Source organism: Sander lucioperca, chromosome 1 (assembly GCF_008315115.2).
Source record: "Sander lucioperca isolate FBNREF2018 chromosome 1, SLUC_FBN_1.2, whole genome shotgun sequence".
Classification (NCBI taxonomy): domain Eukaryota; kingdom Metazoa; phylum Chordata; class Actinopteri; order Perciformes; family Percidae; genus Sander; species Sander lucioperca.
In genome coordinates this window covers 5,378,675-5,393,674 of record NC_050173.1, presented here as the reverse complement: position 1 = coordinate 5,393,674, position 15,000 = coordinate 5,378,675, and the positions used below count along the sequence as shown (strand labels likewise).

The following is a 15,000-nucleotide window of genomic DNA, read 5'->3' as shown; positions in this document are numbered from 1 at the left end:
ACGTTTTTTCCCAAAAAACTGAACATGGAGAAAATGTTTTTTTTAATGATGAAATCAGAACTACTTTCTGATTTTACCAAAACATAGGGTTTAAGATACTTCAGTCTTCACAGTCTGTTAATCCTACCAAAACATCGCGACACTTCATGCTTTACATTCTGATGAACCTACCAAAACATCGCGATACTTCAGTCATAACGTCCTGTGCTTTGGCTAGCGCCAGCAGGCTCAGCTAGCTACCTCTCACGTAAGTGTTTATATTCACTAATATAAACTTCATTATACACATTAGCAGTTTGCACACAGCTTTATGTTTTACATGCACGTTAGAAACCTTGTAGTTGAAGTTTCGAAACACGTTAATAACTAACGCCTAGCATTAGCAACGAGAGCAGAATAACAGATGCTAAAGTTAGCCTCGGCTGCGTGGCACGGCCTTCTGCTAAACGTGTCTAATTCAGTAATTATGGGTTGTATTTATTATGTAGCTAATGTATACACGCCTTTATAACAATATCTGAATAATAAAACACGTTAAACGTTTTTGTTTGACTTTTAAAGTTTAAAATTGGGTGATATTAAGAGAGCTAGCGCCGTTAGCTTAGCTGCTAGCACAACACAGCCACAGGTCGCGTGTTTCTGTTGTCCTCCATTCAGAACGTCTCACTGTGGAAATACCAGTGGTGGAAAGTAACTTAAGTACATTTACTCAAGTACAAATCCAAGGCACTTGTACATTACTTGAATATTTTCAAGTTCTGCTCCTTTTTATATACTTGTATATTCCTCTACATCTCGAGAGGTGAATATTGACCTTTTTACTGCCGTTACATCATTACTTGACAGCTTTAGTTACTTTTTAGATGACAGTATTTCTGGTATTAGTACTTTTCCTGCAGTGAAGGATCTGGATACTTCTTCCACTTTAAGAAACCCCTCATTTTTGTAGCTGGTTCAGCATCATTTCTTTATTAAAAAACAATGCTAAACGTATTTGGGTCTAGTTCTCCCCCTTTTCTAACTGTAATTGGACACTTTTTATCTCCACATGTTTAACAAACACTGATTCAAGCTTGTTTTATTAATCACATACCTTGGTTCTCAGATTTTCTCATTTGTCAAAGAGGATGTTTCCATCACACTCTGTCTACATCATTTTCTCCCTCCTGGTCTGAGGTGAAATGTCACTCTTTAGAGCCCTTTTCTCTGTCTCCTTTCCTAGCCTTCTTTAATTGTCCTCTCATGTCCCAGTAATCCCAGCGTACGTACATCCTCCCAGGCTGACTGGTAACGAGTCACTGTCTTTACATGCTCCTGTGGCTCAGTGCCTCTCCTCTCCGCTGGCTTCTGTTGTTCTCAGTAGCAGCAGCGTCTGAAGAGTGTCTCTACCTTCATTGTGTTTCAGCAGAAATAAAAACCCAGAAGAGGAGTTCCCCCTTCACACTTTTGCACAAGACTGACATTAACTTCTCCTGACCCTTTTTTTTTGGGGCTGCCTGCGTCTTTCTTTGTCTTGACTCGCCTGTACGGTACCGTACTGAAACAGAAAGTGACGCAGCGTCCCTTTGTGGCGTCATGTCCCAGAAGTCGCAGTCAGACGGCGGTCAGAAACACTTCGCCGTGGGTCGGGGGCTCCTCGCCGCCGCAGAGACCTTGAACTTCAGCATGAGCGAGCAGCGATCCGGCCGGCAGATGGGGGGCATGTCCTCAGGTGTGGGGGTGGGCGGCGGCGGCGGCGGTGGCATGGAGGGCCAGGATGGCGGCGGCCAGATGTCCCGGCGTGGCAGCAGCGGAGGCAGCGGCAGCCACATTAGCAACACCATGAAGCTGTTTGCCAGTTTGGGGCTGTCGCCCTCTGACCTGGACGCTCTGGCGGAAATCCCAGAGGAGGACATCAGCGTGGAGACGCTGCCTCGCATCCTCATGCAGTTAAAAAGCCGCAAGGGAGACGCAGGAGAGCGGCGCGGGGCGTCCATGTCCTCTGACGCCGGCTATCGAGGAGGCAGGGACAGCTGGGACGACGGGCACATGGGCAGGATGGGCGGTTCTTCACTGGGTCCCAGTTCAGCCCGGGCCCAGTCATCTGGAGACTTTGGGTACGGTTCCCTGCAGGACAGCGCTCCCAGCCGGGGCTACGGCTTAAATTACAGCAGCGGTGGGGCTGGGAGCAGAGACAGACCCTTCTCCGAGCTGTCCCACCGAGATTCCTACAGCGGCCTCGGCATGGGCACGCCGGCGTCCGACCCCGCCTTTATGCAGAGGAGAAAGGGCTCCCCGTCAAACGGAAAAGTCCAAGACTTCTTGGGAGTCATGCCCCCCATGTTCCCCCACGTGTGCTCTCTTTGTGACTTTGACGTTCACTCCACCATGGTGAGTACCGTGCAGCCTCCTTCCTCTCTTCTTCTCGGGTTAATGTTTCAGTTCAGACGCCTGAGCGCAGTCTTCTGTCCACTTCAGACAGTGACAGGTGTTAATCATGCCTCATGCTCCCAGTCACTGAAGGTCCAGTTTGCATCCCGTAATTTCCTTGTTTTAGATCACCTTACAGCATGTCTTCATTTCTTACACCAACACGTGAAGCTCTGCAGCATTGTACAGTCAGTTGTGGGTCTCTTCGTCCACAGCAGTCCCAAAACGTCCCCGTTAAGAGAGTAAATGCCCTAAACATATTCTTTGTAAATCTTTACGATCATTCCCTGAAAGAACTGAGCAGGCCTGCCTTGTTGCACCGTCCAAATTGTCTTCAAAACTTGACATTTTCAGCGTGTAGCTCGCTAGCTACCAGTTTGTTGTTGTTGCTGTTTCCCAAATGTCAGACTTTACCCTGGAAATGTACTTCGGTTGATCCCGACTAGTCATCAGCCAAACATCTTAAAGAAGTAGTCCATTCATGTGATGATCTGTTCCCCTTCATGTCAACGTCCTCCAGTTAGATCATGCATTCACGTTGTTTATGATATGAGACACCTGGAAGTTTAAACTGAAAGATGTCAAAATATAATTCATCTTTATTGTACACACGCGCTGCATTGCAGAAGCAGAATTTAGTCTGGAAAGTTTTCTTTGACCAATCAGAATCTGTTGACAGAGATGAAAGGAGAGAGAGACAGAGAGAGAGACGGGGAGAGAGAGAGACGGGAGAGAGAGAGAGACGGGGAGAGAGAGAGACGGGGAGAGAGAGAGACAGGGAGAGAGAGAGACAGGGAGAGAGAGAGAGACGGGGGGAGAGAGACGGGGAGAGAGAGAGAGACGGGGAGAGAGCGAGAGACGGAGATAGAGACGGAGAGAGAGACGGAGAGAGACGGAGAGAGAGAGAGACGGAGAGAGACGGAGAGAGAGAGAGCGAGAGAGATGGAGACGGAGAGAGGGAGAGAGACGGAGAGAGAGCGAGGGAGAGAGAGAGAGAGAGAGAGAGACGGAGAGAGCGAGGGAGAGAGAGAGAGAGAGAGACAGAGAGCGAGCGAGGGAGAGAGAGCGAGACAGAGAGAGAGAGACGGAGAGAGTGAGGGGGAGAGAGAGAGAGAGAGAGAGAGACGGGGAGAGAGAGACGGAGAGAGAGAGAGAGAGAGAGAGAGAGAGAGAGATAGTCAGAGTCGGCCGTGTCTTGTTAACAGCTCGTTTTCTTTGAGTCTGCACTTCATTTGCAGACGGCTGAGTCCAAACAAGATGATCATTAATGAAGAAAGAATTACTAAAGTGACTACTAATGGTTGCAGCTTTGTATGTCCAGCAGGATAGAAATATTCACAGTCACATTTTAGGTAAAAACAGATTCCCAGACTTCATAAAGCAGACCCTTCACACAGTCAGGAGCAGAACGTGGACTTTGTTTGGCTGAGCCTCTCTGAGGTGACTAACCTTTGGGTTGACTGTGGGGGGAGCTGCTGGTTGATCCTCAGTAACTCTGTGTTTGAATCTGTAGGAGTGGAATCAACACATCAACGGACTTCGACATGCCGAAAAAGGACGGCAGCTGCTCGACATGTGAGTCACGGACGCACTTTGAACGCCACAAAGACGTTTGTGCTCTTTTTTTTGTTGGAGATGTAACGTTGTTGGTAAATGTTTGTTTTAGGTATCCGGAGTGGGACCCTGGTATGTCCTCAGGCAGAAGGTAAGAGACGCTGACTCTGAGTCAGTCTATTAAACAATCCTTTTTACATTAACTTAAACCTGAAGGCCCTGACCCACCAACCAGACGGCCGACCGTCGGTAGTAAAGCCAGTCGGACTGATCAGTCGGCTCCCCGAGGTCCAAAAAGTGCCTCAGAACTCACTGAAGAGACAAAGACAAGAAGCGTAATACAAAAAATGACAAACGCGTCACGTGGGTCTGGTTTCTCCCCGACCATAATGGCGACTCGTTCAGAATCCGATCTCATATTGGACTAAAATAGTTCACCGAAACGTGTTTCTGAAAAAATGTTAAGAGAGAAATAGGCCGTGCAGTTGCTGAATCTGTCTTCATTTCAGATCAACAAAGGTCAGTTTAAAAGATTTTCATCAGATTTTGAGAGGCTTAGTCCTGTCATCCTGCTCGACATTTCTGGGTTAGCACTCCACCAATCAGATTGGTCATTGAGTCTGACTGTCCGCCCTCCGACCCACCAAGTCAGGTCGGCCAAAATGAAGGCCGACGGCTCCTCTGACGGACGACGGCACGGAACACACCGAACAGACTCGAGTCACCGACCTCGGTCTGACGGCCGAGAGACCCAGCAGACGACCGCTAGCCGTCATCCTGTTTAAATGGATCTAAAAACCAAACCATAACCGGTAGAGCATTCATTCTGTCTGCAGCAGGAAGTTTAAGCTTCTGTCTTTGGCTTCATCACGTTGTACGCTCGCCATGACGTCATCACGTTACGGGACGTCCGGTGTAAAAGCGCGTGGCACCATTTCTATTCCAGATGAAACTATGAAAACATCTTTACACTCTGCTCATAATAATGAGCATATCTCAGAAACAAAAGAAATTAAGTGTTGAGGAATATTTTGTTCATGTTTCCACATTTAGAAATCGTTTGGATTGATATGTTTAGTGTTTTTATATAGTGAAAGTTAATTTATTTCTCATATTTTATTAATTGTTATGGTCTATTGACTTATATAAGCCGTTTGCTTAGGTTTAGTGATGCACCGATATTAATATTGCTGTTAAGGCCGATACCGATATTTAAGAACTATTTTCCAAAACGCATTTTTTTTTTTTTTTTTTTTTTTTTACTTTTGTGATTTATTTTCCGAAATGACTGATATTGAGCACCTTTACCTGGGTGCAAAATATGACTGTCATCAGATTTTCAGAAGAAAAAATTAATATTTATATAATTATATATAATTTGACATCGAACCGATACCGATGTGTTAAAAAAATGACCATATCGGCCGATATTATATCGGCGGGCGATATATCGTGCACCACTACTTAGGTTGTACTGATTTTAGGGATCTGAAGCATTTGCAGATGCTCCAAGAAATGACATCACAATAAGCAAACCTACTAATAGAGCCACTTGGCTCTGGCTCTGCAGAGCTGCGTTTCCACCAAACATTTCTGGTAAAGTACCCACAGAACTTGTAGGTACCTTTGTACCTAAACACTAAGGCCTCCTGCACACTGGCTGCGTGGCGTGTCCGTTTTTATTTTGGTTCCCATGTTAACAGGTTAGAGCGTGCACACTGCCTCTGGACACGCACGTCTCACGGCTAGAAATAGGACTGATGCCTATTTATCACGCGACACGCAAGCGTGTTGGAAGATTTTGAAAAGAGGCCCAAAAAACCTAGCCTCGTGAGACCGTCCTGATCTCGTGAGCTCTAGTTTTCCACTCTCAGATCAGTCTGGCATCTTGAGACAGAGAAAATTTGGAGCCGTTCGCCAAACGACCGACCAATCAGCATTGGTTTTGAGGCGGGTTTAGGTGTGACGCAACGAGAAGCGACTGTTCAGTCTAAACAACGTGGCGGCTTCCACGGATGAGATGAGCGTAGCTATCACGCAAGTTTGATCTGAATTAGAAAGAATTCCTTCATTGAAAGAAGAGCAAAAAACGGAACTGGAGGCTTTTCTCAGAGGAAAAGATGTTTTGGCTCTTCTCGCGACTGGTTTCAGCAAGTTTGATATATCGTTGATCTGATTGGTTGACTATGTTGGTGATCCGTCTATCACCAACATAGGTGGTGATAGACAGATGGTTTATCCAATCAGCTAACCAGGATTTTCGCCCCTTCCCAAAAGTTCTCCAACGGAAAGTTCCCAGATGGATATGCTGAGCAAATGCCAAGCAATCCATCTGGAGTCAGGTTACCAAAAAACAGATTTTAAAAAAATAAATAAAATAAAATCCAGCCCCAATTATGACTTCATTTCCCATAAGTGACCAGTGTTTTTGTTTTAGTTCGGGTCTTCTGGACACCCCCAACATGTCTGCAGGGCTGCTGGGAGCGGCCCCGATGTCCATGTCTCAGACGGGAGGGGGGATGTCCTCCAGCTGGGGTAAGAGACCATATAATATTATTATTATTATTATTATTATTATTATTGAATAAATGTGTCTTAGCTGTGTCTGTACTCTGTTACATCACAACAACTGGTGTCAGGAGATGAATAGAGAAAGAGATGATGGTAACCTTTAGCGTGTTTGTGTCTCAGGAGGAAGTTCTGGTCTGTCGGGGAAGAACCAGCTGGGACAAAATAAGGTCAGTTTGTTCTCTTAACGTTACCACTAGAGATGGTCTGATACCATTTTTTGCTTCCCGATACCGATTCTGATACCTGAACTTGCGTATCAGCCGATACTAAGTACCGATCTGATACCAGTGTGTTATATATTTGATTATGTTTTAACATAATAATATGTATAGTATACTACTATCTCTGTATGATGATATGATGTATAACAGCTGTATACTACTATCTCTGTATGATGATATGATGTATAACAGCTGTATACTACTATCTCTGTATGATGATATGATGTATAACAGCTGTATACTACTATCTCTGTATATAGATGATATGATGTATAACAGCTGTATACTACTATCTCTGTATGGATGTGATATGATTTCTATCTTTGTTGTCGGCCTGGCTCAGGTTAAACTCTTTGTGAAACATGAACTTTCTGTTATTCTGCAGTCTGACAGTCAGTTATAACGGAAAAAGAACATAAACTACTTTAACGTAGATTTTCTTTAGGGCTTTATTACGTGGTATCAGATCGGTGCATAAACTCCAGTACTTCCCGATACTGATACCAGCGTTTTAGGCGGTATCGGAGCCAGTACTGGTATCGGTATCAGAACATCTCTAGTCTACTGTTATCTCTTTTACAGCTGCTGTCGCTTCAGCGTGCAACGAACAAAAACGTCTGTAAAGGCTTTTGTAGCTTTTTTTTCTGCTTTATGTCGCGTTTGTCCTTTGTTTTGTTGTTTTGTTGTCTTTATCAACAACAATTTATTTATGACAGGGTTTCTTAAATACTGTTATGAATACAAAACGTTGTGAAGTGTAAAATTTGCTACTTTTAAATACATTTTCTATTGATCTTTAAATGAATAGGGATGTTGAATAAACACTGGAAAAAAATGACAAAAACTCCAAAGAAACGCTGAAAAAAAGGGCAAGAAAAAACTGCCAAAAATATTGGAATAAGACAGAAAAAAATGTCAGAGAAAGCAACAAAAACGTCTTTACTTTTACTGCATGAAGCTGGAAAAAGGTGCCAAATTCCATGTATCTGTTCCCCAAACACTGAGCAGAAAAACCAACTACTCACCTTGACAGTTAAGTGAGATTAAATGTTTTTTTTTTGTTTTTTTGCCAATTGTTCCGGACATTTTTCTCCCATCCAGGAATGCTGAGTGGACTAGCCAGACCTTCCTCCACAGAGCTGTGGAGGAAGGTCTGGACATGGGAGACGAGAGCTGCACTTTAACTGTCAAGTGTCGCTATTATTCTTTTTTTAATGTTGCCTTTTACATTAAATTCAATGTTCAATGTGTTCAATAAGAGTTTTTTTTTTAGACTGCAACCCTTTTAATATCTGTTTATTTATCACCATATTCAACAACGTTACGGCATATTTCCCTCACATCGTGCAGCCGTAGAAGCTGCTATAATGTGTGTGTGTGTGTGTGTGTGTGTGTGTGTGCAGCTGAGAAGCAGAGTGGTGGTGGTGAAGTACGACAGGAAGCCCCTCAGCAACAAGACTCTGTTTGCCTTCACCGAGCCGTTCGGCCGCCTGCGGGAGCACCTGGTCCTCAAGAACAAGGTGCACCTTTTACCTCCAAACGTTGTATTTACCTGACTTCACCAGGTCAGTCCCTATTTACATTCTGGATCTCTTTTACAAGGGAGTCCTGGCCACGACAGCAGCTCTACAAAGCTTCACATAAAACAACAAAACATTTTTTTTGTCATGCAATAATTTGCATGTCAAAAAGGCGGAAAAAACACTAAGACACTAAGCTAACGATATGTCCGACTTTACGTGTGCAGCAACAGAACAGGTTCTCATTTGCTACGGCGACCTGGCCAAGAAAAACATAAGTGTGCAAGACAACATACAGTTTCACATTGATTACAATACAAGAATATAGAATACAATAGGCTACATAAAGGCTACATAAAGTGCAGATTAAGTAGGCATTACAGAGCTGGCACAAAGTGAGGTATAAGTAAGATGAAGGATATGCGAAAGCGATATGGTGGTAACACAGTATACATGAATAGACAGTATATAACACTGCTGAGATGTTAGTGCAAATAGTGGTCTGGTTAGTGATGTAGGTCAGTAGTAACCCAGTAAACCGGAATAGACAGTCTATACAAATGCTGAATGAATGAATGAAGAGTCAATATACAAGCATTTTGTTACCAAGCCCAACATCCAAATGTCAGTTTTAGGCTAACTATATGTCTGTAAGTTAAAGTGAGGCAGTCAGCATTGATGTATTTGGTCAAAAATGTGGTGATATATGATTGTTTTTTCATATCGCCCAGCTCGTTACAGCCAAAACAAACCAGGGCGTGGAAGTGCTGCGAAAACGCCGTGAAGCAGAGCTATTTTAATTTCGGCGCCCATGATTTTAAATCTGCCTGTTGATGTGTTCATGTGTCAAACGAGGCAGGTAATCACATACAGGAAGGACACAGGGCAGCCGGATACTTTCAGATCAAACACATTTCAAAATAAAACACACAGGTTCATGGAGATTTTGGTCGTCTTGACTTCTCAGCTGGTCTACAGCGAGACACGCAGAGAGTCAGACAGACAGGGAGACGGACACACGCACGCACACACACACACACACACACACACACACACATACACACAAACACACACACACACACACACACACACACACACAAACACATACACACAAACACACACACACACACCCACTTGAATGGCCAGGCGTGCCATCAGTCAAGAATCTACGTTTGGTGGATATTCCTGTTTTGGCTGTTAGGCAGCTGTAACTTCTTTGTCGTGATGTTGTTGTGTGTTTTGGCTGTTAGGCAGCTGTAACTTCTTTGTCGTCATGTTGTTGTGTGTTTTGGCTGTTAGGCAGCTGTAACTTCTTTGTCGTCATGTTGTTGTGTGTTTTGGCTGTTAGGCAGCTGTAACTTCTTTGTCGTCATGTTGTTGTGTGTTTGTCTCCGTCAGGCCTTCTTAGAGATGAACAGTCACGAGGAGGCTCTGGGCATGGTGAACTACTACCAGCAGCACCAGGCCGCTCTGTACGGCAAACCCATCACCTTCTACCTGTCCAAGAGACTGCTGGTCATCGAGGTAACTGCCGCCGTCCTCGCTTTCCCTGCCGACCCAATTCAATACTTTTTAGGCACCGACCGAATTGCCTCTCTAAGACTGATTTATGGTTCTGTGGAGGCTCCACAGAGCTTTCTCCGTAGCTACGTAAGAGGCCGGAAGGTTATAGTCATGCGTTGTTGTCTTACTAAGAATAGCAGAACATGTGTGTGTGTCTGTGTGTGTGTTTGGAAATATTGTACCTTTTACTCCACTACATTTATCTGTTACAGCTTTAGTTACTAGTTACTTTACACATTAAGATTACTGCACACAGAACACATGTAGTTTATAAATCTGATGTTTTATTCTAAAGTAAACTAGCCGACAATATAACGGCTACAAGTCACGCTGAGATGATCAGACCATTACACACACAGCTGGTTGGATCCTTCACACACACACACACACACACACACACACACACACACACACACACAGACACACACACACACAGAGGACTTTTCACGTATCTGTATGTATTGTTCTGTGTTTGTCTGTCAGAAAGATGATCGGCAGAGAGACATGGCGATGGACGGACCGGTGCGGGACGTAAAGGGCCGCGGCAGCCAGGTGGTTTTCTTCTCCAACATGCCCCGAGAGACGGAGAAGAAGAAGGAGCTGCTGACCATCGCCGGACGCTTCGGCGTCGTGGAGAAACACCTGTTCCTAACCGACCAGGTAAACACAGACCATTACTCCGATTATTCTGTCTGTGCTGCTTTCTGCTTTTGTTCCGTCCTCCGCCACGCACCGTACCACACCGAGAACGTCTCAGAGACGGAGCGTCTTGCTGCCTGACTCACAGATTATATTGTCTCTTCAAGAACCTTACAGATCAGGTGTTTATTAAAGTGCCCATATTATGAAAAAAATCCCTTTTTCTGGAATTTGGGGTGGTATTTTGTGTCTGTGGTGCTTCCACAGACATACAAACTTTGATAAAACCATCCGTGCTGAGATCCGGTTTCTGAATGTGTCCTGCCTTCAGTCTCTGGGTGAGCTGGTCAAAATCTGCACGGCTTTCTACGTCACTAGCCGAGACGAGGGGGCTAACCGTTCTAGCTCGTTCTCAATGGCAAAACACTGCTACAACACACATGAATTCACCATAATCTACAAAAGAACTACTTCCATGTCCCTGTTCTGCAGGTATTCCACACAAAGTTGGAAGTGTGCCCTCGTTTAGAAGAAGTCTCCCGGCTAATCCTGCCTTGTACTACTGAAGTTAGAGAAACAGCTAGCTAGCAATTGTGAGCCTTACCTAGCTACTGAGCATGTTTGAATCCCAACAAAGATAGTACAGAAGAAAAGAGGTCTCACTCTGTAGTTAAAACAGAGACCTGAACACAGGGTGAAAAGAGGAGCTGCAGCAATGAGCAGTACAACTAAATATGGTGTTTTTGGATAATTAAACCATGTTAACCTATTCTGGTACAACCTCTAAATACAATTATGAACCCGAAAATGAGCATAATATGGACACTTTAAATGAACACGCCGACTTGTTGGGAATTTAGCTTATTCACCGTAACCTCCAGAGTTAGACAAGTCCATACATACCCTTCTCATCTCCGTGTGTGTTGTAACTCTGTCTGACGGCTCCAGAGGCAGCAGCCCATCACAGTACATGCAGGTGAATGGTTCCAGTAATCCTACTGCTCCCAATAAGTGACAAAATAACTCCAACATGTTCCTATTTACATGTTGTGATTTGTAGAGTCACAGCGTGTGACACACAGCCATCTTCTAACCGTAAACAAACCGGGAACTATATTCTCAGACAGGTTTGCTGCAAAGCAAATCATTCTGCCCAAGAACTATATTCTTCCGCCTGAGAATATAGTTCCCGGTTTGTTTACGGTTAGAAGATGGCTGTGTGTCACACGCTGTGACTCTACAAATCACAACATGTAAATAGGAACATGTTGGAGTTATTTTGTCACTTATTGGGAGCAGTAGGATTACTGGAACCATTCACCTGCAGGTTCTGTGATGGGCTGCTGCCTCTGGAGCCGTCAGACAGAGTTACAACACACACGGAGATGAGAAGGGTATGTATGGACTTGTCTAACTCTGGAGGTTACGGTGAATAAGCTAAATTCCCAACAAGTCGGCGTGTTCATTTAAAGTGTCCATATTATGCTCATTTTCGGGTTCATAATTGTATTTAGAGGTTGTACCAGAATAGGTTAACATGGTTTAATTATCCAAAAACATCATATTTTTGTTGTACTGCACATTGCTGCAGCTCCTCTTTTCACCCTGTGTTCAGGTCTCTGTTTTAACTACAGAGTGAGACCTCTTTTCTTCTGTACTATCTTTGTTGGGATTCAAACATGCTCAGTAGCTAGGTAAGGCTCACAATTGCTAGCTAGCTGTTTCTCTAACTTCAGTAGTACAAGGCAGGATTAGCCGGGAGACTTCTTCTAAACGAGGGCACACTTCCAACTTTGTGTGAATACCTGCAGAACAGGGACATGGAAGTAGTTCTTTTGTAGATTAGGGTGAATTCATGTGTAATTTATCAATAAGTCGGCGTGTTCCTTTAAATTACTATCTACCGTCCACAGCAGGCACTCCTGCCTTCTCTTTTCTGGCGTTGTCCTCCAGGTGTTCGTCCAGCTGTTCGGAGCAGTCTGACTCTGATTGTGTCTCGTGTTTGTCCTCCAGGCTTTCGTCCAGCTGGGAACTCCGGAGGACGCCGAGATGCTGGTGAAGTATTACAGCGTGAACCCGCTCACCATCAGAGGGAGATCCATCCGCCTCAACATCTGCGCCAAGTACAAGACCCTCAAGTGAGTTACCGTAGCACAACACCCGAGGGGAGGGGGGGAGGGGTGTCAGAACACAGAAAAATGGAGACATTCAAGGCGTTTTTGTTCAAAGAAGTCCGCCACTGTTGGAAAAGTTATTAAAAATCCTATTTTGTACGACTGCATGTGGACGTGAATGTAAACAGCTTAGAGGAAGATGGTCTTTTCTCAGAAACCCATTATTTGTATGTTGTTGTGATGTGTTATTTATCTTGCACTCCTGACTGCAGATCAAGTTTCCCGTTTGAGAAAACAACATGACTGAACTAATCCGAACCACGTTTTGTGTGTTTCAGTGTGAAACGGGGACAAGGTGAGGACGGCCGGGGCCAGCGCAGCGGCGGAGCGAACGCCTCCTCGTCTTCCTCCAGCGGCTCGGGAACCAGAGCTTCCTCCAACCCGCCCAGGAACTCCTCGTCCAGAACCAGAAGCAGAGAGGAGAGGAAGAAAGAGGAGGAGGACAAACCCAAACCTGCAGCGGCGGAGGAAGAGGAGGAAGAGGAAGAGGTGTCGGGAGTGATGGAGGGAGAGGAGGCAGCGGAGGAACAAGAGGAAGGAGTGAACGATGGAGACGCAGAGACGGAGGAGCCGGAGAGAGACGAGTCTGTGAAGGAAACGGTGGAGGAGTCTGAGGAGGTGAGGAAACATAAACATGTTTACAGATCAGGGGGGTTAATTAGAGAGAAGAGATTAATGTACACACAAATCTAAAAAGAAATCTGCACATCAGTGATCTGACTTTTTAATAAGTAACACTTAGAAACAGATCAGAGGATATTAATTAGAAACACACACTCAAGCACACACACACACACACACACACACACACACACACACACACACACAGACTCACACACTCAAGCACACACACACACACACAGACTCACACACTCACACACTCAAGCACGCACACATACGCACGCACGCACACACACACACACACACTCAAGCACGCACACATACGCACACACACACACACACGTATGCACGCACGCGCACACACACACACACTCACACACTCAAGCACACACACATACGCACGCGCACACACAGACACACACACACACACACACACAGACTCACACACTCAAGCACACACACATACGCATGCACACACACAGACACACACACACACACACACAGACTCACACACTCAAGCACGTACACACGCACGCACACAGACACACAGACACACTCACACACAGACAGACACACACACACACGCACACACACACACACACACACACACACACACTTACACACAGAGAGACAAGCCAGCTCTCCAGTGCAGCTTCAGCCTCTCAACAAACAGTATTCCCACATTCTCTTTTAAGTTTGCCTTTAAAGACCACAGGACCTCATCACAGGACACAAAGTAACTGGCCGTCCTGATTAGTGTATTAATGCGACACATTTAACGTGTATATGCAGGTTCCTGATGGTGATGGCGTCACTGATGACACACCGGCAGATGTGGGCGGGGCCGAATGTGACGTCACCCAGGAGGCGGAGTCAGAGGGACAGAAAGAACCGGCCGGAACCGAAGCGCCGGCTGAAACCGAAGCGCCAGCTGAAGAACACGAGAACAAAGAAGAGCCGAGCGCAGAACCGGGAGAGAGTTCAGAGGCAGCGGAGGGAGATCTTCCAGACGACGAGGTAATACTTTATTTTTATATATATATAATTTATTTTTATTTTTTTCAGGCAAGTCATTAAGGCTCTTATTTACAATGGCGGCCTGACAAGTGCCAACACCACTCAGGAAAGGGAAAGAGTGCTAGAAGATAAAATAAATTAGACACACACACACACACACAATCTGGTGGCTTTAGTGAACGCAATTTTGCGTGTGTTTTTATGTTTAAAGCAGCTTGTTACTCTCAGGGATGCACCGAATCCAGGATTGGGCTTCTGATTGGGCTGAATATTGGGCTTTTTGACGGGGTTGGGTTTCTGCTGAACCTTAGAATGTTTCCCAGTGAACCGAACCCTACGCCTGCACTAGGCGCGCTACGCTGGTCGCCGTAATGACGGCGGCGTTGATTACAGGAAGGTGTTTACGTAGGTGGAGCGTTCAATGCAGTAGGCTGTGAGAAAGTGGAAATGGAACTGGTGAGCAGAAAAAGTGTAGTTTGGCAGAACTTTCAGTCAAAAGAAGGCCATTCAAGTCCAGCTACATGTTCAATTAACAATGCTGATTAGTCTGGTGGTGGCGAGGACCCTAAACTATACACAACATCACCGCTGTTACAACATCTGGTAGGAAACATCTGGAAGAATACGAGTTGTGATGAAGGAATCTACAGACAGCAGCCAGAATGCAGCAACTTCAGGTACGGCAAAGGAAGGACAGTCACTGTTTACTTC

At 45.1% G+C, this 15,000-nt stretch overlaps 1 protein-coding gene across 4 annotated transcripts in view; it reads left to right on the top strand.

Annotated features, from left to right (window-relative positions):
• Window positions 1-151: 151 nt before the first annotated feature.
• The window catches only part of matr3l1.2 (matrin 3-like 1.2), a 27,886-nt gene continuing 13,037 nt past the window's right edge, over window positions 152-15,000 (top strand). The window contains exons 1-12 of one of the 4 annotated variants that reach the window (XM_031301414.2): window positions 152-247; window positions 1,409-2,370; window positions 3,923-3,984; window positions 4,076-4,114; window positions 6,401-6,498; window positions 6,655-6,701; window positions 8,159-8,275; window positions 9,674-9,799; window positions 10,322-10,498; window positions 12,491-12,615; window positions 12,930-13,269; window positions 14,065-14,289. In XM_031301414.2, the coding sequence (XP_031157274.1) occupies window positions 1,576-2,370; window positions 3,923-3,984; window positions 4,076-4,114; window positions 6,401-6,498; window positions 6,655-6,701; window positions 8,159-8,275; window positions 9,674-9,799; window positions 10,322-10,498; window positions 12,491-12,615; window positions 12,930-13,269; window positions 14,065-14,289 (2,151 nt within the window). In that variant the 5' untranslated portion in view covers window positions 152-247; window positions 1,409-1,575. Of the gene's footprint in view, window positions 248-885; window positions 2,371-3,922; window positions 3,985-4,075; window positions 4,115-6,400; window positions 6,499-6,654; window positions 6,702-8,158; window positions 8,276-9,673; window positions 9,800-10,321; window positions 10,499-12,490; window positions 12,616-12,929; window positions 13,270-14,064; window positions 14,290-15,000 lie in introns of those variants that run through there. The other 3 variants (XM_031301413.2, XM_036006375.1, XM_031301412.2) reach the window with 3 other exon arrangements.